General features: G+C 44.5%; 1 protein-coding gene across 5 annotated transcripts in view; it reads right to left on the bottom strand.

The window, feature by feature from the left end:
- Positions 1–18,423: 18,423 nt before the first annotated feature.
- The window catches only part of FAM124A (family with sequence similarity 124 member A), an 81,505-nt gene continuing 75,995 nt past the window's right edge, over positions 18,424–23,933 (bottom strand). For 4 of the 5 annotated variants that reach the window (XM_045014479.1, XM_045014459.1, XM_045014472.1 and 1 more), the window contains one exon: positions 18,424–21,959. In XM_045014479.1, the coding sequence (XP_044870414.1) occupies positions 21,123–21,959 (837 nt within the window). In that variant the 3' untranslated portion in view covers positions 18,424–21,122. The remainder of the gene's footprint in view (positions 21,960–23,933) is intronic. The other variant, XM_045014465.1, reaches the window with a different exon arrangement.

Genomic DNA, 23,933 nt, shown 5'->3' with positions numbered 1-23,933 from the left:
GATTCACACACCCATTTCTATGGGTCACCTTATATAATAAGATCAATTCCATTTTTTTCACCAAACGATGCTGCTGGACTTCCTGATAAACATACCAGCGGAGATGGCCTTGGACAACAATCTGTCTCAATTCTGCTACACTATTCAGTTTTGTCAAGCTGAAGGCTAGCAGGCATTACAGAGTATATATCTATGCTTCCTGTTTGCTATCCAGCAATGAGTCTGTATTGTTCAGGCAGCAAGCAGAGTCAGGCAATTGTCCTAGAAATAACACAGGTGTGCAGCAAAAGAGACGGTTTAAGTATCGTTTTCTGATTAACAACAACAACAAGCAGTAAAGAGAGTCAATAGAGTAGCACATGCAACAGGGGAAATTTTCCATAGTGGTGAGCTAGGATGTCACTGTGTGATGCTCATTATTGTTAAAATGCAAAGTCTTGTGTATTGTTCAGCATGTTAGACCTAAGTTATGTGGCAAGCTCCCTCGTGTTTAGTTCAATGGTGCCTAGGGACTAACTAAGGATGGGGCCTCATTGTGCTAGGTGCTGTACAAACACATAGTAAGAGACAGTCCCTGTCCCCAAGGGCTCACAATCTAAATAGACAAGACAGCCACCGGATGGGAAAAGGGGCAGAACATGCAAAGAGAATGATCAGTGTGATGGTGGCAAATTGTATTTTAGTGCCTCGGGGGGGCGGGGCTAATTTTGGGGGGTTGGTTTTGTTGAAAGAGGATCAGCTAACTGAGAAGACATGGGAAGGGAGATGGGACAGGAAAGGGGGAGGAGAAGGAAGAGGGTATGAAGGGCAGGTAAGACACTGAGGTGAAGAAACTGAGGGAGTAGGCGGAAGTAGTGAACGGTCAATCAGTACAGGGCAGAAAATGTCCAGTCAAAACTGCAGAAGATGCTTTATGGACATCATCCATGTCCAGCAACTCTTGTTATAAATCCAGCTTTTGTTCTTGCTGACTTCAATTTCTTTAGCCCCTGGGCTAGCTCCTCCCTACTAATTTCTTCTTCCCCCAGCTCACATGGCTCGGGGGTGGAGGGCCCAGCTTGGGTCCTAGTGTGTCTGGAAGGAGGAGGAGAGGTATCTCCCATGCACAATTCTGGGTCCAGGAGTGTTGAGGTTGAGGGGTGGTCCGGGCTGGACCCCGTCTCTGGCCCCCATGGTACAAAATCTGCCAAAGCTGTGCTTGTGCTTCTACTGGCTTCAGATGATTTCAGCGTCAAAGCTGCACTGAATTATGTTTCATTTGGGGAGAAGGGGAGAGTTTAGGAGCCACCTCTTTCTGCAAGACTCCCCCATGCCCGCAAGAGCTGTAGCACCTTCTGCTGTTGGCTACCCGCTACCCTGCTCCTGCAAAGCTGCAGGAGAAGAGTAGCTTGCTGCATGCTTCATACCTTCCCTGGTCTCAGTGATGACAAATCCCACCCTGCCACCTATGTGCCCTTGGAGAGAAAATCTGGCTAAGCTCCTGAGCATATCTGTCCTTGTTGCTGCCTTTACTGTGGAAGGATCTTCCTCTTGTTGACCTCCACTTTATAAGTAGAGCAGCCTGGGAGCTAGCACATGAAATTAATCCCCAACCCCCCTTGTGGAGAAACCACAGAACAACAACAATAAAAAGATGGGAAGGAGGCAGAGAGGCAAAATGGCAGATAGAGAAGGTCAAGAGCAGATGTAGCATTTTTGTGGATTTATGGGGCACCAGCAGGGAATTGTGGCAACTGGACAAAAACATAAATGTATGCAACTGCTCAGCCACAAAATCATTACTTTAAGCTGGGCTTTGTCCTGTCTAAACAAAACAAAACCAGCCCTAGAAAAGTCACAAGTATGTTATGAGAACACTAGTACTTGTGGCACCGTAGAAACTAACAAATTTATTTGAGCATAAGCTTTCGTGGGCTACAGCCCACTTCATCGGATGCATAGACTGGAACATACAGCAAGAAGATATTTATACATACAGAGAACATGAAAAGGTGGAAGTAGCCATACCAACTGTAAGAGGCCAATCAATTGAGATGAGCTATTATCAGCAGGAGAAAACAAACTTTTGAAGTGATAATCAAGATGACCCATAGAAGGTGTGAGGATACTTAACATGGGGAAATAGATTCAATTAGTGTAATGGCCCAACCGTTCCCAGTCTCTGTTTAAACCTAAGTTAATTGTATCTAATTTGCATATTAATTCAAGTTCAGCAGTCTCTCTTTGGAGTCTGTTTTTGAAGTTTTTTTGCTGTAAAAGTGCCACCTTCAAGTCTGTCACTGGTTAGAGAGGTTGAAATGTTCTCCCACTGGTTTTTGAATGTTATGATTCCTGATGTCAGATTTGTGTCCATTTATTCTTTTGCGTAGAGACTGTCTGGTTTGGCCAACGTATATGGCAGAGGGGCATTGCTGGCACATGATGGCATATATCACACTGGTAGATGTGCAGGTGAACGAGCCCCTGATGGCGTGGCTGATGTGATTAGGTCCTATGATGGTGTCACTAGAATAGATATGTGGACAGAGTTGGCATTGGGCTTTGTTGCAAGGATAGGTTCCTGGGTTAGTGTTTATGTTGTATGGTGTGCGGTTGCTGTTGAGTATTTGATTCAGGTTAGGGTGCTGTCTGTAAGTGAGGACTGGCCTGTCTCCCAAGATCTGGTCTCCCAAGATCTGTGAGAGTGAGGGATCATGTGTGTTATGTATGAAGTATGTTATGTTAGGTGGTCGTCCAGCTCTGTACCTGGGGCAGCAGAGTTGCCCGGCAGCATCCCAGGCGTCTGAGCAGCCCTCTTCAGGACAGCACTGCTCACCCTAGTAAGGGAGGGGCCTAGAAAAGGTGGCCTAAAAATTGCCTGCCCTACAACAACTGGCCAGCAAGCCGCGGCTGGCAGTTTAACCCAACCTGTGGCCAAAACCAAAAGAAAAAATTGAGGAAACTTACCACTGGTGTATGGAATGTTCATACCCTCATGGATCGAGAAGCTGTTGCAAGACCTGAGAGAAGGACAGCTCTCATTGCTCGAGAACTAGCCCGCTACAACATCGATATAGCGGCATTAAGTGAAACAAGATTGCCTGGGGAAGGTTCCTTGAGCGAACCAAGTGGTTACACCTTCTTCTGGAAGGGTAAGACTGAGACAGAGGACAGAATACATGGAGTTGTTCTGGCAATAAAAACCTCATTGATGCATCAACTCCCAGACCTTCCAGTGGATATCAATGAAAGATTGCTGAAACTACGCTTCCCACTAAATGCCAAACGTCATGCCACCATCATCAGTGCATATGCACCCACTCTAACATGCTCTGACAACTCAAAGGAACAATACTATGAAGCTCTCGACAGACTGATCAAGGCCACACCTGTAACAGACAAACTACTCCTACTTGGAGATTTCAATGCCCGAGTCGGAGCTGACAGCGAGAACTGGAAAGGAGTAACCGGGCCACATGGTGTAGGCAAAATGAACAGCAATGGACTACTCCTTTTGAGCCTTTGTTCTGAAAATGACCTGACCATTACCAACACTCTGTTCCAACAAGCAGACAAATACAAAACTACGTGGATGCACCCTAGGTCCAAACAGTGGCATCTGATAGATTATGCCATTGTCAGAAGGCGAGACATTCGAGACGTACTGATCACCAGAGTAATGCGAGGTGCAGAGTGCTGGACAGATCACAGATTAGTCAGGATATCTCTTCAACTTCACATCGCTCCTTCTCGGCACAAACGCCCTAAGCATGTGCGACCTGCTTTCAACATAGCCAAACTGAAGGATGCTCAATGTTTCAACAATTTCCAAAAGAGTCTTGATGACAAACTGACATCCCACAGACAATTGATCGGTACTGTAACTGAAAAGTGGGACCAGTTTAAGCAGATAGTTACTGACACAGCAATAACATCTCTTGGACCAAAGAAAAGAACACATCAGGATTGGTTTGATGAGAACCAAGAAGAAATATGCTCAGCACTGGAAGTAAAGAGAAAAGCCTTTATCGAATGGCAGAATGACCCCTCCTCAGTGTCTAAACGGGACCATTTCAAGTACCTTCAGAGCAAAACACAGAAAGACCTCCGTCAGATACAAGACAACTGGTGGGAGAGCAAAGCCAAAGAAATTGAGCACTATACTGAGACTCATATCTCAAGAACATATCTCAAAGATGTTCTTCAGTGCTATTAAGACTGTCTATGGATCTTCTAAACCAAGGACCAACCCATTGCTCTCATCAGACAACACAACGCTGATTAAAGATAAAGAAGGCATCAACGAAAGATGGCGAGAACACTTTAGCAACCTTCTCAATAGACCATCAACCGTGAATAATAATGTCCACAATGAAATACCACAACAACCTGCTCTGACAGATCTTGACTTTCTGCCCACTATAGATGAGATTAAGAAAGCTGTTAGCCAGATGAGTTCAGGAAAAGCTCCTGGAAAAGATGGGATACCAGCAGAGATATACAAAGCAGCAGGTCCAGCAGCACTAGCAGCGTTCCACAGCGTGATCATCAGCATCTGGGAGGATAAAAACATACCACAGGACCTCCGCGACGCTACTATTGTCTCTCTTTTCAAGAACAAAGGCAGCAAAGCAGAATGTGGAAACTATAGAGGCATATCCCTCCTCTCCGTTGGTGGGAAGATCATCGCCCGCATCATCTTGAACCGCCTAATAGCCAGTATTTCCGAGGCAAATCTACCTGAAAGTCAATGTGGTTTCCGACCTGGCCGGAGCACAGTTGACATGGTGTTTGCTGTCAGACAAATACAAGAGAAGTGCATTGAACAGAATATGCACCTGTATGCTGTCTTCATAGATCTGACAAAGGTGTCTGATACCATCAACAGGGAAGCCCTTTGGACCATTCTAACACGACTTGGCTGCCCAAGAAAATTTGTCCAGATTATACGCCTTTTTCATGACAGCATGACAGGTGAAGTATTGTCTGATGGAGCCACATCAGCCCCCTTCAACATTACCAATGGCGTGAAACAAGGATGTGTTCTCGCTCCTGTCCTATTTAACCTGTTCTTTGCATGCGTCCTTAACCATGCAATGAAAGATCTGGACCAAGGTATATACTTGAAATACTGGCATGATGGTTCACTTTTTGACCTCTGTTGCCTGAATGCAAAGACTAAGACAGTGCAGAAACTCCTTCTTGAGGCACTCTTTGCCGATGACTGTGCCCTCATGGCTCACACTGAAAATGATCTTCAGCACATTGTCAACAAGTTTGCTGAGGCCTCGCAATTTTTCGGACTATCTATCAGCCTCGGAAAGACAGAAGTTCTTCATCAACCTGCACCTGGATCAAATGCTTCTGTCCCGAGTATCTCCATTGACGGCACTCAGCTTAAAGTGGTGGAGAACTTTAAATACCTGGATAGTGTCATATCCAGTGATGGATCACTGGATAATAAGATCAACGCACGAATATCCAAAGCAAGCCAGGCACTTGGCTGTCTGCGTGTCAAAGTTTTAAACCACCACAACATCCGGATGTCAACAAAACTGCTTGTGTACAGAGCTGTTGTTCTCTCATCTCTTTTGTACGGGTGCGAAACATGGACACTATATAGATGTCACATCAAGCAGCTCGAAGCATTCCACATGTGCTGCCTCTGCAACATCATGAAGATCCGCTGGCAAGACAAAGTGCCCAATCTCGAGGTCCTTGAGACAGCCCAGATGACAAGCATCGAAATGATGATCATGAAGTCACAGCTACGTTGGACTGGTCATGTCAGCCGCATGGATGCCAACAGAATCCCCCGCCAGCTTCTGTATGGTGAGCTCTCCCAGGGCATCCGGCATATAGGTTGTCCGCAGAAACGTTACAAGGACACCATCAAAGCCAATCTGCAGTACATCAGTATCAAACCTAGGGACCTTGAGGATGCCGCCAGCGACAGAACACAGTGGCGTGCAACAGTTAGAAATACCTGCATCGCCTTTGACTGCATCCACTGACCGGCAACTTCCCATGTACCATCTGCAGCAAAATGTGCACCTCTAGAATTGACTTGTACAGTCATCAGAGGGCACACCATGAGACCAACAATAGATGATCTGCTCAGATTTGTCATCATCGGATCGATGGACTACCAAGAAGATGTTATGGAGAACAATGGGGGGAGAGGGAAAACCCACCAAACCCTCCCCCAGAATTTTAGCAGAAAACATGCCCAAGTCAGAGAGTCAGAGCACATATTAGTTGCAAATATATTGTGTGGTTCTGATTTTATTTTTAAGACAAGTTGAAACCAAATTAAATCCATCCAATTCACCTGTAAGACACAAAATAACAAATAAGTTCTTATAAAACGGGTACTAGACCTTGTTTTCTTTCCTAAATTACTTGTTTTTAGATTTCCTCTCATCTCACATCACATCTTTATATAAAGCGAAGGAACACCTTGTACAAGTACTGTTTGTTGGTAGGACATAGGAAGACAGCACTACATCGGTTACATTTGGGTCACATTTGGGAGATTATCTTTGTACAAGGAGGGCTAAAATTTCCATTAAAAATGACAGTTAAAGATGTTCAGAGGGTTATTGAGCTGCCAGTACTTTTATTTTTTAATTGCAAAAATTGTGGAATTTGTGACAACCTGCCAGCGTTATGCATGATACGCAAGGCTCTGTTAATAGCAGATGTGCAGTTAAATCCCAAGACACAGCTTTGAAAATTGACCGCACTTAACGTAATATTGTACACATATTACAATAATGTGGTATGTTAGCAAGATAAATATTTTTTTATGTTCTGTTGTAAAAACTATGACGCAGACCAGTTTGGTTTGAAAACCAATCCGGTTGCCCTGTCTATGTTTTGGTAGTTAAAGGGTGACCAATAAAACATAATGACAATACGTGCGCTTGTCTCCAAATCTGCTAGCAAAGAAAAATGAAATGCAGAACTAATACAGCATCAGGGCAGACAGATCTGTTTTGTAAATCAGTGAAATGTTCTCCATTGCTCTTTTGAGAGAATATCACCTCGCAGCACTTATTTTGAATAGGTCAGCAATTGTTGTGACACTTAATAGGGAGTGTGCTGAGCTTTCAATAGAGAAAACAATGATCATCAAATGAAACTACTAAGGAAAGCTAGGACCTTGTCTTCATTCGGGATCAGGTATATCAAAAGAACCTACTAGTGGATAGTTTGGAGGGATGTCACTATTTTTTTTCCTATTACAGCTTCACCTTGCAGTGTTATATTTTTTAAAACAACCACAAGATGGCACTGGCAGCTTTCACAGACCATATTCAGTTGCTTCCTGCTCAGGTTCCATAAGGCAGAGTAGCACAGTCCGCAGAAACCCTTATATCATCACAGAACAGTACTGAAACATTCTGCGGTCTTTGAGATACCTGAACTCCCAGAGCTAATTCCTAACCTACAATAAGACTGGGAATTTTCCTAGTTGTCACTATGACTCTACTGAGTGATCAGTCAGTTCTAATAGATTGGAATAGGTTTGCCAAAGCAAAACAATTCTAATTGGACTCAGTATTAATGGTCAGAAATTTTCATTTATGACAACCACATTAGATTTTAAATGCCTCCATTGAGCAAGATATTTCGTATTTCATGCATTATATATTCAGGAGAAATTTAATTAAAATGGACAATTAACTTTAGTTTGAGTCATATATAATTCAAGCGACTCAAAAGAGGAGAAGGAAGGAGCCAGTATAATTTTGGAATTGTCTAGAGCTCCAGCTGTCCTCTCTGTGGCCTGATTTGCAAATGACAAGTGCATGGGTGGCACGTAATGGAGCTGAGGGGAGAGGGAGAAAGGGGATTTGGGTCTCCCAGAAAAATCTCCCTGCGCCACAGCCCCAGGGATGGAGGAGCTATTGCTCCCCGCTGTGGCCTTGCAGCCACAGTCATAGGCGCCGACTCCATGAGTGCTCCGGGGCTGAAGAACCCACGGGGGAAAATTAGTGGGTGCTCTGCACCCACAGGTAGCCAAGCTCCCTGCCCTGCCCTGCCCCCCTGACTCACCTCTTCCTCCACCTCCTCCCAGCGCACCACGTCTCTGCTCCTCCCTCCCTGCCTCCCTCCCAGTGCTTGCTGCCACCAAACATCTGTAGCAAGCACTGGGAGGGAGGGGGGAGGAGTGGAAACGTGGTGCGCTCAGGGGAGGAGACGGGTCCGGGGCAGGGATTTGGGGAAGGAGTCGAATAAGGGCAGGGAGGGAGTGGAGTTGGGGCGGGGACTTTGGGGAAGGGGTTGGAATGGGGGCAGGAGGAGGCTGGGGGCAGAGGGGGGTCGAGCACCCATCGTTGCCAGAAGAAGTCGGCGCCTATGGCCACAGTGAGGGCACAGAGCTTTTCCGGTCTCGGGGCCGCAGTGGGGGTGTAGGAGTGAGTAGGAGGGTGGGGCCTCAGGGGAAGAGGCAGAGTGGAGGAGGAATGGGGGAAGGGGAGGGAGGAAAGGAGTGGAGCCATGGCGGGGCTGTGGATGGAAGGAGGTGGAATGGGGAAGGAGCTCGGAGCTCCGTGCTCAGAGCTCCAGCCAGGGCAGAGAGCTCTGCTGCTGTCCCAGCCAAAGCTGAGAGCTCAACCCTAGCCAGGGCCAAGCTCTCAACCCCCCCCCCCATCGTGGCACCTACTGAGCTCTTCGCTTTCCCCCCTGCCCCAGCTGGGGCCATGAGCGGGGAAGGTTGAGCTCTGTCCTCGCTGCCCTGCCCAGGGTCACGGGCGGAGAAGGTGCTGAGAGCAGCGAGCAGGGGCAGGGCCTTGGCCAGAAGAGGCCGGGCAGGGGGCTAGTGTCCCAAGGGGAAATTTCACCTGCTACCCATAGACAAGTTTTTTTTCAAATCATGAGGCTGACGTGTAAAAGCAGTCAGATACCTCACCACCCTGTGCACATGAAGGATGTTGCTTTCTAGGGCCTGGTCTACACTACGCGTTTAAACCGAATTTAGCAGAGTTAAACCGATTTAACCCTGCACCCGTCCACACAACGAGGCCTTTTATATCGATATAAAGGGCTCTTTAAACTGATTTCTGTACTCCTCCCCGACGAGAGGAGTAGCGCTGAAATCGGTATTGCCATGTCAGATTAGGGTTAGTGTGGCCGCAAATCAACGGTCTTGGCCTCTGGGCGGTATCCCACAGTGCACCATTGTGACCGCTCTGGAAAGCAATCTGAACTCGGATGCACTGGCAGGTAGACAGGAAAAGCTCCGCGAACTTTTGAATTTCATTTCCTGTTTGCCCAGCGTGGAGCGCTGATCAGCACGGGTGGCGATGCAGTCCCAAATCCAAAAAGAGCTCCAGCATGGACCGTACGGGAGATACTGGATCTGATCGCTGTATGGGGAGACAAATCTGTTCTATCGGCGCTCCGTTACAGAAGATGAAATGACAAAGCATTTGAAAAAATCTCCAGGCTATGATAGACAGAGGCCACAGCACAGTGCTGTGTGACAAGCATAATGGAAAGCCAAAGAATCAAATGGACGCTCATGGAGGGAGGGAGGGGGGACTTGTTGGGTTTGGTCCTGCTTTGAGCAGGGGGTTGGACTAGATGACCTCCTGAGGTCCCTTCCAACCCTGAGATTCTATGATTCTATGACTGAGGACTCCAGCTATCCCACAGTCCCTGCAGTCTCCGAAAAGCATTTGCATTCTTGGCTGAGCTCCCAATACCTGAAGGGTCAAAAACATTTTCCCGGGTGTTTCAGGGTGTATGTCGTCAATTTACACCCTTCCCCCCCCCGAAAGAAAAGGGAAAAAAACGTTTCTCACCTTTTTTCAATGTCACCCTATGTCTACTGCATGCTGCTGGTAGATGGGGTGCTGCAGCGCTGAACACCAACATCCCCTTCCCGGTGGCAGACGGTACAACATGACTGCTATCCATCGTCATCATCAGCCCGTGAGTGCTCCTGGCTGGCCTCGGTGAGGTCGGCCGGGGGCGCCTGGGTAAAAATGGGAATGACTCCCGGTCATTCCCGGCAGATGGTACAGAACAGCTGGTAACCGTCTTCATCATAGCAACTAGAGGCTGAGCTCCATCAGCCCCCCCAACTTTCATGTCTAAAGAAAAGATTCTGTACTGCCTGGATTATCATAGCAGCGGGAGGCTGGGCTCCTCGCCCCACCCCCTTTAATGTCCTGCCTGGACTATCATAGCAGCTGGAGGCTTCCTCTCCCTCATTTTATCTCACTAAAAAGTCAGTGTTTCTTATTCCTGCATTCTTTATTACTTCATCACACAAATGGGGGGACACTGCCACGGTAGCCCAGGAGTGTTGGGGGAGGAGGGAAGCAACGGGTGGGGTTGTTGCAGGGGTACCCCCTAGAATGGCATGCAGCTCATCATTTCTGCATGATCTCTGGGGCTCTGACACGGAGCGGCTGTGCTCTCTGGTTCTCTAGTACACTTGCCCCATATTCTAGGCAGGACTGACTCTATTTTTAGACAAAACATAAAGAAGGGAATGACCCGGGGAGTCATTCCCATTTTTGTCCATGCGCCCCCGGCCGACCTCAGCGAGGCCAGTCAGGAGCACCCATGACAGCAGCAGACGGTACAGAACGACTGATAACCGTCATCTCATCCCCAATTTACAATGGCATGGCAGACAGTGCAATACTGATGGTAACCGTCTCTGCTACCTTGCAAAGGCAAATGAATGCTGCTGTGTAGCACTGCAGTACTGTGTCTGTCAGCAGCATCTAGTACACATACGGTGACAGTGACAAAAGGCAAAACGGGCTCCATGGTTGCCATGCTATGGCGTCTGCCAGGGCAATCCAGGGAAAAAGGGCGCGAAATGATTGCCGTTGCTTTCACGGAGGAAGGATTGAGTGACAACATTTACCCAGAATCACCTGCAACACTGTTTTTGCATTGGGATCTCAACCCAGAATTCCAATGGGCAGGGGAAACTGCGGGAACTATGGGATAGCTACGGGATAGCTACCCACAGTGCAACGCTCCGGAAATCGACGCTAGCCTCGGTACATGGACGCACACTGCCGAATTAATGTGCTTAGTGTGGCCACGTGCACTTGACTTTATACAATCTGTTTTACAAAACCGGTTTATGTAAAATCGGAATAATCCCGTAGCATAGACATACCCTAGGTGTCTCTTGAGCCATTTTTTCCTGGCAGAATGACAGAAATTTTACAAGATCCTGAGCTAATGCAGTACAGCATACTATATTCATTGCAGAGGCAAATATGCATCTAGTGTTTAGTTTATTATAATAATTTCTGTCTCCAGTGTCCGAAATAGATTGCGGTTCAATCAGCTTTATATTGGGAGAGGAAAATCAGGCAGGACCAGAATAAGGTGCAAAGCCAAGTGGCTGCGTTTATTTGGGGGAAAGTTACAACCTGGGCCAAGGGAGAGAGGCAATTTTTTAGCTGGGATGTTGTTAGGCAATATAAACAACCCAAAAATCATTAACAGTACAATTCTATACTGCTCACTGCACCACACTGGATAGGCAGACACACCAATCACACAAGATGGGAATTGGGTTCGTCAGGGCGGTGCCCGGTGCAACACAGGAAAGAGACCCACAGGCCACTGCCTCAACTGCCCTTGCTTTCATACTAAGGGTAAACCCAGAGTGTGGTGCGGTTGCAGTTGGGCAGATTCCACTCACACAGACCGCGGGGACAGGAACCCCTTGGTCAGCTAATCCCCAGGTGGAGACAGCTCCCAGACACAAACACTCCGGACAAAGACAGAGCAGTGACTCACACACTTAAAACAGTTTACAATAAACAATTTATTAAAACCTTAGAACAACTATACACCTAGGCAATTGTGCAATTATGAGCTCAATACTTTAATCCTTAACACTGTGTACACACTTGGTACTGAGTTAGGAAGGGGGAAAAAAGGGGAAGCTAGGTAAGCAAAATGTCAGAAATTAGCAAGCAAATACCACACTCCAGGCGCAGCTGACCAGCAGAGCAGACACCAGAAGCATGACAAGCTGATAGAAATAGATCCAAAACGATAAATCCAAAGCGATAATGAATCCAAAACGACACGACACGAGCTAGCTATACCGGGAGGAGACCCTGGCTGAAAGGTTGATCAGGCCCTTCAGCTGACACGCGGATACTCCACGACAGATTTTGGGGGGAAACCTAGTTTTATAGAAAGGGTCTCACTCACTCGTGTCAACATCTGATTGGTCCCTGGTTCCCCCTCCCTCCAGGCTTCGAGCTGTTGCCCCCCACGCCGGCAGGATTTGCACACGGCACACTGGGGTTGCTGGGCAGAATTAGGTCTCTGCATACAGTACTCTGGAGTTGCTGGGCAGAACTAGCCTGACCTCCAGACGACCGGGCCCAAAAAGAGCGGGAAAATGCATACTATGGAGTTGCTGGGCAGAATCAGGTCTTTGCACACTGCACTAGCCTGACCTTTAGACGGCCCAACAGAAAAAAAAAACAGGAAAGTACACACAGCACTTTAGTGTTGCTGGGCAGGATTAGGTCTCTGCCCTTTCCTATGCAACAAGAACCTGGTCCAAGATGGAGGCTGCCTTGTCCTTTTAACAGGACAAGATGGCCGTGGACCGACAATTGGCCATACAGAGCCATAACTGCGTATCAGGTTGCGACATCCAGCACACCTTGTTTTATCAGAGCAGATATGCCACAATGCAGGAATTCTAATTAGGGCTGTCAGGCGATTAAAAAAGTAACCGTGATTAATCGTGCGATTAAAAAAATTAATTGTGATTAATCGCACTGTTAAACAATAATAAAATACCATTTATATAATTTTTTTGATGTTTTCTACATTTTAAAATATATTGATTTCAATTACAGCACAGAATACAAAGTGTACAGTGCTCAGTTTATTATAATAAATATTTGTATTGTAAAAATAAAAGAAATAGTATTTTTCAGTTCACTTAATACAAGTACTGCAGTGCCATCTCTTTATCATGAAAGTTGAACTTACAAATGTAGAATTATGTACAAAAAAACCTGCATTCAAACATAAAACAAGTCCACTCAGACCTATTTCTTGTTCAGCCAATCGCTCAGACAAACAAGTTTATTTACATTTGCAGGAGATAATGCTGCCTGCTTCTTGTTCACAAAGTCACCTGAAAGTGAGAACAAGTGTTTGCATGGCACTGTTGTAGCCAGTGTTGCAAGATATTTACCTGCCAGATGCGCTAAAGATTCGTATGTCCATTCATGCTTCAACCACTATTCCAGGGGACATGCATCTGTGTTGATGACGGGTTTTGCTCAATAACAATCCAAAGTAGTGTGGACCAACGCATGTTCATTTTCATTATCTGAGTCAGATGCCACCAGCAAAAGGTTGATTTTCTTTTTTGGTGGTTTGGGTTCTGTAGTTTCCGCACTGGAGTGTTGCTCTTTTAAGACTTCTGAAAGCATGCGCCACACCCTGTCCTGATCAGATTTTGAAAGGCACTTCAGATTCTTAAACCTTGGGTTGTGTGCTGTAGCTATCTTTAGAACTCTTACATTGGTACGTTCTTTGTGTTTTGTCAGATCTGCAGTGAAAGTGTTCTTAAAATGAAGAACATGCTAGGTTATCATCTGAGACTGCTATAACATGAAATATATGGCAGAATGCAGGTAAAACACAGAGCAGGAGACATACAATTCTCCCCCAAGGAGTTGAGTCATAAATTTAATTAACGCATTAGTTTTTTAAGGTGCGTCATCAGCATGGAAGCATGTCTTCTGGAATGGTGGCCAAAGCATGAAGGGGCATACGAATATTTAGCATATCTGGCACGTAAATACCTTACAATGCTGGCTACAAACGTTCCACACAAATGTCTGTTCTTTCAGGTGATATTGTGAATAAGAAGTGGGCAGCACTATCTCCCGTAAATGTAAACAAACTTGTTTCTCTGAGTGATTGGCTGAACAAGAAGTAGGACTGAGTGGACTTGTAGGCTCTAAAGTTTTACATTGTTTTGTTTTTGAGTGCAGTTATGTTAAAAAACCCAACATTTGTAAATTGCACTTTCACGACAAAGAGACTGCACTACATACTGCACTATATACTGCCGTGTATGAGGTGAATTGAAAAACACTCTTTCTTTTATCATTTTTACAGTGTAAATACTTGTAATAAAAATAATATAAACTGAATACCGTACACCTTGTATTCTGTGTTGTAATTGAAAGCAATACATGTAGAAAAACATCCAAAATATTTAATAAATTTTGATTGGTATTCTATTGTTTAACAGTGTGATTAATTGCAATTAATTTTTTTAATTATTAATTTTTTTGAGTTAATGACATGAGTTAACTGCAATCAATTGACAGCCCTAATTCTAATCTAACAACAGTACTAACGTAGTGTAAATAGTATTGAAAAAGTGATAGTAACATACAATATTATCCATATCTACAATTGCAGGGAATGTTTTTATATTGTTGTAAATCAGAGCTATTGCAGTCAATTAAAGATTGCACACATCCTGTGAAACCCCCTAATTATGGCCCATCCCCCAGAAACTCATGGACCTAGTCAGATTACAAAACATCTGTGCAGGTAAATCCGCCCTACCAAAGGTCATGGAATAGAAAACCCAGTTAGAGTCTGATCCTGCTCCCATTGAGATCAATGACAAAACTCCCACTGGCTGGAATGGAGTTGGATCAAGCCCTTAGTCACCATAACCTCTCACTAACCATAGCCATCCGCACCCTGACACAGGTGTCAGTAACGTTTCCGTGGTAAAAATGTTGAGGTCCGTGGTAATTTTTCAGAAAACCGAATGACTGAACGGCATAACTCCTCTCACCGCCAATGTCTATCACTAAGTACAGTAATTTTGTCATATGTCTATCATGCAACATGGTGGTGCCAATCCCTGTTTTGACACCAAAGTGTCCACTCCCTCCAGACTGCCACCACAGAACTCTATGTCTCTGATGAACTGTGTAAAAACAGGAAGGAAAAAAAATTTGAGTCGGCAGGAGGAAAGAATCAGGCATGAGGAATTCTTGAGAGCCTATGCCCTGGTGATGAAAGAAGCAAAGAAATCCTATCTTTCCTCCACCATAGCAGCAGCCACTAATTATGCCCCACTGAACTATTCAAAACCATGCGTGCAGGGGACTGGACTAGATGACCTCTCGAGGTTCCTTCCAGTCCTATTATTCTATGATCACAACAGCCACATTCCTCTGGACCAATGTCAGGTTCAAGAGTGCAGGACACTGGATCTGAAAAATCAATCCCAAGAGATCAGGATGACCATGAACCTCAGCACCTTCAGAGCAGAATGCAAAACATCTACAGTGGCACAATGTTAAACTATAAAATACAGTAAAACTCCCTAGATATCTTTGTGTATACTGTGGAATTCTGGGATGCACTCAGATCCCACGATGATGAGTGGCTATAGACAGATAGAAAGACTGTCATAGTGTAATTGTGGGACAAAGACCAAAAAATGAAGGCCATATAAAAGAAAATGTCATCACTCTGACCAACAGGGAGGAATTGGTTGCAAATCTGAAGGTTGAAGTCAGTTTAGGTGAAAGTGATCATGAAATGACAGATTTCATGATTCTAAGGAAGGTGCGAGCACAGCAGAATAAGGACAATGGACTTAAAAAAAGATTAGCTGAAATTACTGCAAAGTGGGTGCAAAACCAGTTGAAAGACTGTACTGAAAGAGTAGTTATGAATGGTTCATTGTCAAACTGGAGGTATGCATCTAGAGGGGGCCTGCACTGGGTCTATTCTAGGTTCAGTACTATTCAATATTTTCATTAATGATCTAGACAATGGAGTAGAGTTTATTCTTATAAAATGCTTATAAAATCTGCAGATAACACCAAGCTCAGAGGGGCTGCACGCACTCTGGTAGACAGGATTAGAATTTAAAATGAGCTTGACAAATTTGAGAATTGGTCTGAAAACAACAAGATGAAATTCAATATAGACAATATAGACCTCTCAAGGTCCCTTCCAGCCCTAAATTTCTATGATTCTAATACAGGAGACAAAATTAAGTTGGATTCATGTATGTAGAATTTTTCATATCCTCTGTTAGTCATTTAGCTTTACTGGGATAAATACTACTCTTAGGAAGGAAAACATCAAACACGTAGCTACAAAATGTGGAATAACTGCCTAGGTGGTAGTACTGCTGGAAAGGATCTGGGGGTTATGGTGGCACACAAACTGAATATGAGTGAACAATGTGACAAAAAAAGGCTAATATCATTCTGGTGTGTATTAACAGGAGTGTCATCTGTAAGACATGGCAGGTAATTGTCCCACTCTGCTCAGCAATGGTGAGGCTTCAGCTAAAGTATTGTGTCCCATTCTGGACACCACACTTTGGGACAAACTGGTGAGCCTTCAGAAGAGAGCGACAAAAATGATAAAAGATTTAGAAAACCTGACCTATGAGGAAAGGTTAAAAAACCTGGGCATGCTCAGTCTTGAGAAAAGAAATGTGTGTGTGTGGGAGGACCACTGCAGATATATTAATGGCTGGTATAAAGGGGACAGTGATCAATTATTCTCCAAATCCACTGAAAGCAGGACAAGAAATAATGGGGTTAATTTACAGAAAGTGCGATTTAGTTTAGATAATAGGAAAAAATTCTAACTGTAAGGCTAGGTAAGCACTGGAATAGGCTTGTAAGGGAGTTTGTGGAATCCCCATCACTGGAGGTTTTTCCGAACAGGTTAGACAAACACCTGTCAGGGATGGACTAGGTTTACTTGGGCCTGTCTCAACACAGTGGACTGGACCTGATGACCTCTCAAGGTCCCTTCTAGCCCTACATTTCTGTGATTCTAATACACGAGACAAAGTTAAGTTGGATTCATGTATGTAGAATTTTTCATATCCTTTGTTAGTCATTTAGCTTTACTGGGATAAATAATTTGCAATAAGAAAAGAGAAATAAGACCTGTTTGCAGAGGTAAAACTGAGTCTAAAATAAGAGACATCTCTTGTATTTAGGGCTGTGTTTATTTTATATTTGCTCTATTGATCAACATTGCCCAGAAGTGATGTGCTTAGGTCTGATACAGTGATCTTTTGAAATCTGAGGAAGGCCTCACTAAAGTAACCAATAGGATGCCACTGTGTTTAATAAATGAATACACAGAAGTTTAAATACAATTAACTTTCTGTCTCTATTTTATTTGATAAAAGCAATACATGCTGGCATGGGAGAAGAGAGGAAGTTAAGGAGAAATCTGCAATTTTCTACTGATTCTGTTCATAATATAACAAGTTATATGATACATAAGCAAAATGCCATAGCATGAACCTTGTGCATCTCCAGTCATCCGGATAAGTTCAACTCCATTTTAAATTATAGAAAAGGGAACTAATGAAACTTATTTTAATTGAAACACTTCAAAAAGCTGGCTTTTATTTTTGTAACATAAAAGGTTTCAGTACAATAATATTATTCCGTTTCCTCTCAGTGGAGCATTTTGTGATTCCAAAATTTTGTTACACACCCCATGAATTATTCATACAGAACTTAAAAAATTAGAACATTATTTTCCAGTTAAATATCAGTAAACAGAGTAGAAGTACTTGGAAGAACAGAACCATCTGAGACAATATAAATTCTCTCTTCTGAGTCTGTTAAAATTAATTTGGCTTCCTTCCTGTATTGGTTTACGTGATACAGTCTGGAGTTTAGATGTTCCCATTCCCGTATATTAACATTAGTTGCTACTTGGTAATTTGCTATCTTGTGCTAATTTGCAGCCTTTCAACATCAACAATACTTCTGATAAAGCCAGGCTATTGCATTCAGCTATGCTGAACTCCAGTCATAAGGCACGCTGTAGATTGACAGATATTTCCAAGTCTTCCTTCCAGCTTCCATCAGGAGTCTGAACACTGACATGGTTCCAGGAACAAATAGACATGTCAGCTGAAGTCAGTTCTCTGAAGATCTTTTGATTCCATGTTCTGATGACTTTTTGTAAGTATTATAAATATTTTGAATATGCTTTTTCCCAAGTAATGAATGATAAAACACTTTTTTTTACAAGATTGAACCAATTCGTTCCTGTTTATTGTCATATCTGAAAGTAGCTAGTGTTGGCAAAATGGCTTCACAATGTTATTTCATCATTTATCTTTGTGCCACCACAAATTTTAGAGAAGAATATTGTGCCATTAGTCTAAACCAGAGGTGGGCCTGAGGGCCACATCGGGGAATAGAAATTGTAGGGTGAGCCATGAATATTCACAAAATTGGGGTTGGGGTTGGGGTGTGGGAGGGGGTGAGGGCTCTGGTTGGGAGGGCAGGCTGGGGCTGGGGCTGCGGATAAGGAGTTTGGGGTGCAGGAGGGTGCTCTGGGCTGGGGTTGAGAGGTTTGGAGAGTGGGAGGGGGATCAGGGCTGGGGCGGGGGCATGGGGAGAGGCTCAGGGGTACAGGCTCTGAGTGGCGCTTACCTCAAGCAGCTGCTGGAAGCAGTGGCATATCTCTTCTCCGGCTCCTACGTGGAGCCAGGCGCGGCCAGGCGGCTGTGCATGCTGCCCCATCCGCAGGCACTGCCCCTGCAGCTCCCATTGGAGCACTTAGAAACCGGAGCGGGGTCATGGCGCAGCTTCCAGGAGCCATGTGGAGTGGCCCCCGAGCCAGCACCTCAGCCATAGCAGGTCCGAGCACCAGAGTGGGGCAAGTCCCAGACCCCGCTCCCCAGTGGGAGCTCGCAGGCCGGCTTAAAACGGCTCCGGCCCGTAGTTTGCCCCCCGCCCCCCCCGTCTAAACCTATTGGGCCTGATTCTTCACTGCCTTGCACCTTGCATAGTCATTTGCCAAGTGAGTGCAAAATGCTACCATTCTGATCTGGTAGTGTTCTACACATATTTTGCCCAGCTGTAAATAATTACATATAGCCCATGACAGTGTTGAATCACAGGCCTACTGTGCTCCAACAGTTCTGAGACCCTGCAAAGGATCCTGCAGCATCGAGTCGCAGAGCTTGGGCTCCAGCTGAAGTCTGAATGTTTACACTGCAATTTTTAGCTCCACAGTCCGAGTCAGCTGACTCAGCCTCTGAGACTCGATGTTGCAGGTTTTTTAGACATACCCTAAAGTCTGACCTAAACCCCAAGACTCCCATTGACTTTGATGGGCTTTGGAGCAGGCTGATAGTTGGTAAACATTCAAACACCATGTTAAATCCCTCATTCATGCTGTTTCTGCTTCCAAGCATCTCTGAACTGGGTCGTTTATCAAAAGTTGGAGTGAACCCAAACAGCTCTGGGTGGTAGTGGTGGGGAAAGTGCTGATATTCAACTGGGTGTCCAGATCTGGAATAAAATCCTATTTTTATAGTTAATACAGAAGACAAGGTTTCCACACAGTTCATGTTGTCTCAGTAGCTGACTACAGGCAGGAAACTCATAGATGAGGCAGATGCCCCATTCTCTATCACTGTGGGGGGAAAAAAAGGCAAAAAATGCCAAACAGCATAAAGGAGGGTCAGTGAATTGACTGCCAATTCCTTCAAGCCTTTACTGTCAATTTCCTGCCTTTTGTGGATTTGGGTTACAACTTTAATGGTGTTTAAACAGAATGATTTTATATTTATTTCTTCCAGACTGCATTTTTTTTAAGGATGGTTTGTAGAATGGTATAAACTGTATATTTAGTTGGGGGTTAGAATGGAGGTTTCTGGAGCTGTTCCACTCTCTTATGTAACTATTTATTTAGGCTGTTTTAAAATGAATAGTATTGTTCTGAGTAACGCTGCTGAGTAATACACACAAGATCATTTTTCCTCCCTAGTTTTATTTACTGACTGATCAGAGTGGATCTTCTGCAGCTGTACCTGTCTATTGATTAAATACAGATTTGTATACACTACTTTAAACCAGATAATGTTCTAAGTGCCTAGACCAGAACAGCATTCAGTGTCAGTAGTGTTTAACATAGAGATATATTGTCAGAAAAATTTGAAATAGATGGTAAAAATCCTTATAAAGGTACTTAGCCATTTCTCAGACTAATGGCTTCTCCATGTAAACACTTTTCCAAAATATCAAAAGTAATTACACCATAACAGCTTGCCACATTATACTGTACCAACTTACCAAAAAATGTAACTTGATAAAAAGGCCAGTACAATTCTACATGTTTTTCCCTTTAGATAAATTAAAAATTCAGACAACTTTGGCAAGAAATTTGTTTTACACAGAAATTGGGCTGGGACCACCAATACTATGTTTATGTAAGAGGTGAATTTTTTACAACCAAAATAACAAACCCCTAAAAATAGGGAGCTGCAGTGCATTTTTAACAGTGGATCACCCTGCTCCCTTCCCATATGATGAAAAACACTTTTGACTTGGGGGGAGGAGGGGAGATGGGGAGAAAAGGTCCTCAAAATTCCCCTCATGGCATTTTCCCAAAACCAGTCCATTAGATTGGGGATGTGGTGTGGGTTCCTTCTTCCCCATGGGGAGAGAATGTCCTGTTTGTTCCAAGTCTGCAGATTCTCAAAGATCAGCTGGAGGCCTGTGTCTCTACACTGGTTCTGGGGCCCTCAGCATCCTTGTCTGGCTCCACTGGAGTCATGCTGCTAGGGTCTGCCCTTTTCATAGCTGCCTCTGGAACCTCATAAAGGAGGTGGGGAAGGGTTTGTCAGCATGGAGAGAGCTTCTCAGAAAAGTTAATGCAGCTTGAGGTTGTATTTTCTTTTCAGCATCTTTACAGATACTTGTCAGGGAAAGGAGGGTTACCATGTGCATCCCTGGGCACTTCCTGCTCTACACGCTAAGGGTCAGTCTCCCAAACCCCCTTCTCCAGAGCTGAAGGACACTGAGCACAAACCCCCCACCTGCACAGCTATGGACAGATCTACACATTGAGGATCCCCTCCGCATGAATCCAGTGGACACAGTCTCACCTGATATTATAGGCACCCATTACAGTGGTGTGTGAGAACCTTTTACAACATTTAGCACACAGTGATGTAACACCCTCCCCTCAGGAAGGAGCAAGGAACTTGCCAGCCCAGATGGCTCAGATGGTGGAAATGCACTGCTGTAATTCACATATGCAGAAATTTACATTAAAAGGTTCAGCATGGAGAAAGCTCAGATGTAGAATTCCTCCTCGTTGGCTGGAGAGCCTGGATGAATGCTGCCAGGTGTTTTCCTATTATTCAGAGAACGAGGGGTTGCTCTTGGTGACTGTCTGAGTTGGCAGTGAGATGCTAAGGGGGATGCTGAAGATGACAAGAAAGAGCTGGAAGACCACTCGGAGAGAGATGGAAGTGAACCACTAGGGAGCTCAAGGGTACTGCACATGGCTGACAACGGCCTTCCCCTAGAGACAGCCTGTTTAGATCTACTGACACTTTGCCTTTGTGAGGGAAGAGTAGCTTCCAACTCACTGCAAAATCCATTAAAGGTAGAGTAGGCTGAGACCACGGACAGATCTGAGAAGGACAGCTTCATCCCTGTGTCGACATCAGTCTCCTGTGAACCCTCCAAGTCCTCAATGTTAAGCTTGGGGCTGCATTTCCATGTTTTTAACCTGTTCACAGGTGACTCAGTATTTAAATTGTGGAACGGTTCACTAAAGTTAAAGGAGTCAGATGCCAGAGAGGAGCTTGTTGTGGGCAAGCAGAACAGAGACTTGCTTCGCTGAAATGACCATGAAATGCTGGAGGCACTACTGGATCTTCGGGTGAAGTCTCCTCGGTCACCATTTCTCAAGTCCTGCTGGGAGATGCCAAGGTACTGACCAAGGCCATTTGCCCGATGCAGCTTGATTTGACCAGCTGAGTTCAGATGCTCACTAGTTTGATCGGGGGCAGGTCCGTGACTGTGAGGAATGTAGCTTGGTGAAGGAGTGAAACAGGAATCCCTTGAAGATGGGAAATGAAGCTTGTTCTGCTTAGCAGACTTCCTATACCAAATACGTGTCTGCTGTGGGAGGGGGAAAGAAAAGAGGAAAGACCACATTAACACAGACTTGGCAATTTTACAACTGTAAGTCTCCGTTGTTGAACCGTTACTGCATGTAACTATAAAGCAGACTGTCACTCAGTACAGTCACAGTAAATATTTCACTTTAATAATAAAGAGAAAGCTCTGTGCCAAAATCCAAATATTTATATAAGGGGTCCTTGGAGGAAAACAAAAGTGAATTGGCCTGGAGCTTTAAAACTGTCCTGCCTCAGAGGGTGAATTCCATGAAACAGTGAGATCCTGAGAAAGACACTCATCTCTTGGAAGACAGGTGAAATTTTAAGACTCTAGGACTGTAGCAAAATTTTCAGGTGAGCTCTGAGAATTCTCTATGTAATAGTCTAGATGAGATTTCAAAATGCTGAGCTCAGAAAGACCCTTTGGAAAGGCATCTAATTTTATTCCAATTTAAAAAAACCTGGCTCTTTACTTGTTTTTTATGTCTCATCGGACAGTCAGTAAAAGCCTGGATTGATTGATTGATTGATTACATACTTAGTATGTGAAAAAACAAAACTATAGGAAATTGACATAAAAAAATCTCTGAAGCTTGTGTGTTGACGCTCAGGGCAAAATTGGATGGGTGAGAGGAGCAAGCTACTCCAGCTCACTAGGTTTTCCTTTTTATCACAAAATCCCAGAGTTTTTCTCATTCTGAATTTTAATATATTGATTGGGTTTTACTTAAAAGGTTAAATAAATCAAAGAAAAACTGTTTATTGGTATTTACAAATTCAACCAGCATGGACTTTTTAACTAATACAGATTATTATACGACTTCATTCATACTCTACTTCCAGCATTTCTTCTTTTAGTAAAGGTAGTTGAAGATGAATAGTGTAAATGCCAACCACTGTTACTGTTCTTTCTCCATTCATTTCTTCTCTAAGGGTGCTGAGAAATTTGCTACATTCTTCCTTTTGATTTTGACCGCTGACGTAAACCCAGAAATCTCATTCTCCCTCTTTTTCTCTGGAACTCACCAACGCTTCTGCTTCTCTCTCCATCCAACTAATCCCCTCCCTTATATTTTCTAGGAATGAAAAGGGCAGGTTACTTACCTGTAACTAGAGGTTCTTTGAGATGCGTGATCCATATCTGTATTCCACTGAGGGGATTCAAAATCTGTGCTTCCTGCGTAGCTTTTGTCACTCTTCTGAGCCTTGGAACAACTCATTCCTCCATGGCTGGAACTCGTTGACAGGGCAACGTCCTTCTTGGACTTGGAGGAAGACTTATGGCCATGCTTATGCGCATGCTTCCATGACTCATGGCTAGGTCCTTGCATTGGGTCTATAGCACTGGTACTGGCGGAGCCAGATGGAGTTTCCGTGGTAGGGGGGGCACTCTAAGGTTGCTCAGGCTGATGGACAGGGGGGATTCCCTGGCCAGGATCTGATTTTGGCCCCATTGCAGCCTCCATGAGGTGATTTTTGAGGCAAAGAGCTCAGCTTTCCCATGTACGGACAGGGAAGGAGAGGAAGATACTGCACCTGGATGTGATGTGGGATTTCCCCAAACAGTACAAACAGCACCGGTGCTCGTCACTGATGGAAAACAAACGAGGGCAGGAAGCCTAGATTTTGAATCCCCTCGGTGGAATACAATAGGGACCATCACTTGAAGAAGAACTTCATGGCCATCAACAGCCCTTTCTCCCCAGCCTTCAACCTCAATTCTAATGATAGAAGGGCACCAATGCCACCACTGTCATCTTTAGCCTTGCCCTCATATCATTACCCTGAAACACTCCAATTCTTAGTGTCAGTCAAAACCAGTATCTCCCACTCTTTGAAAAACACTCACGTCACCCTTCTCTTTTAACATTGCCCTATCTCCAAGATCTATTGTCTGAGCAAGGGACCCTTCTCCCCCCACTCCCGCCCATCCCCCCGACTCCTAGCAAACCTTTTTTGAATGGTTAATTACTTC

The sequence above is a fragment of the Mauremys mutica genome, chromosome 1 (assembly GCF_020497125.1).
Source record: "Mauremys mutica isolate MM-2020 ecotype Southern chromosome 1, ASM2049712v1, whole genome shotgun sequence".
Taxonomy (NCBI): domain Eukaryota; kingdom Metazoa; phylum Chordata; order Testudines; family Geoemydidae; genus Mauremys; species Mauremys mutica.
This window is presented reverse-complemented; position numbering and strand designations above follow the sequence as displayed.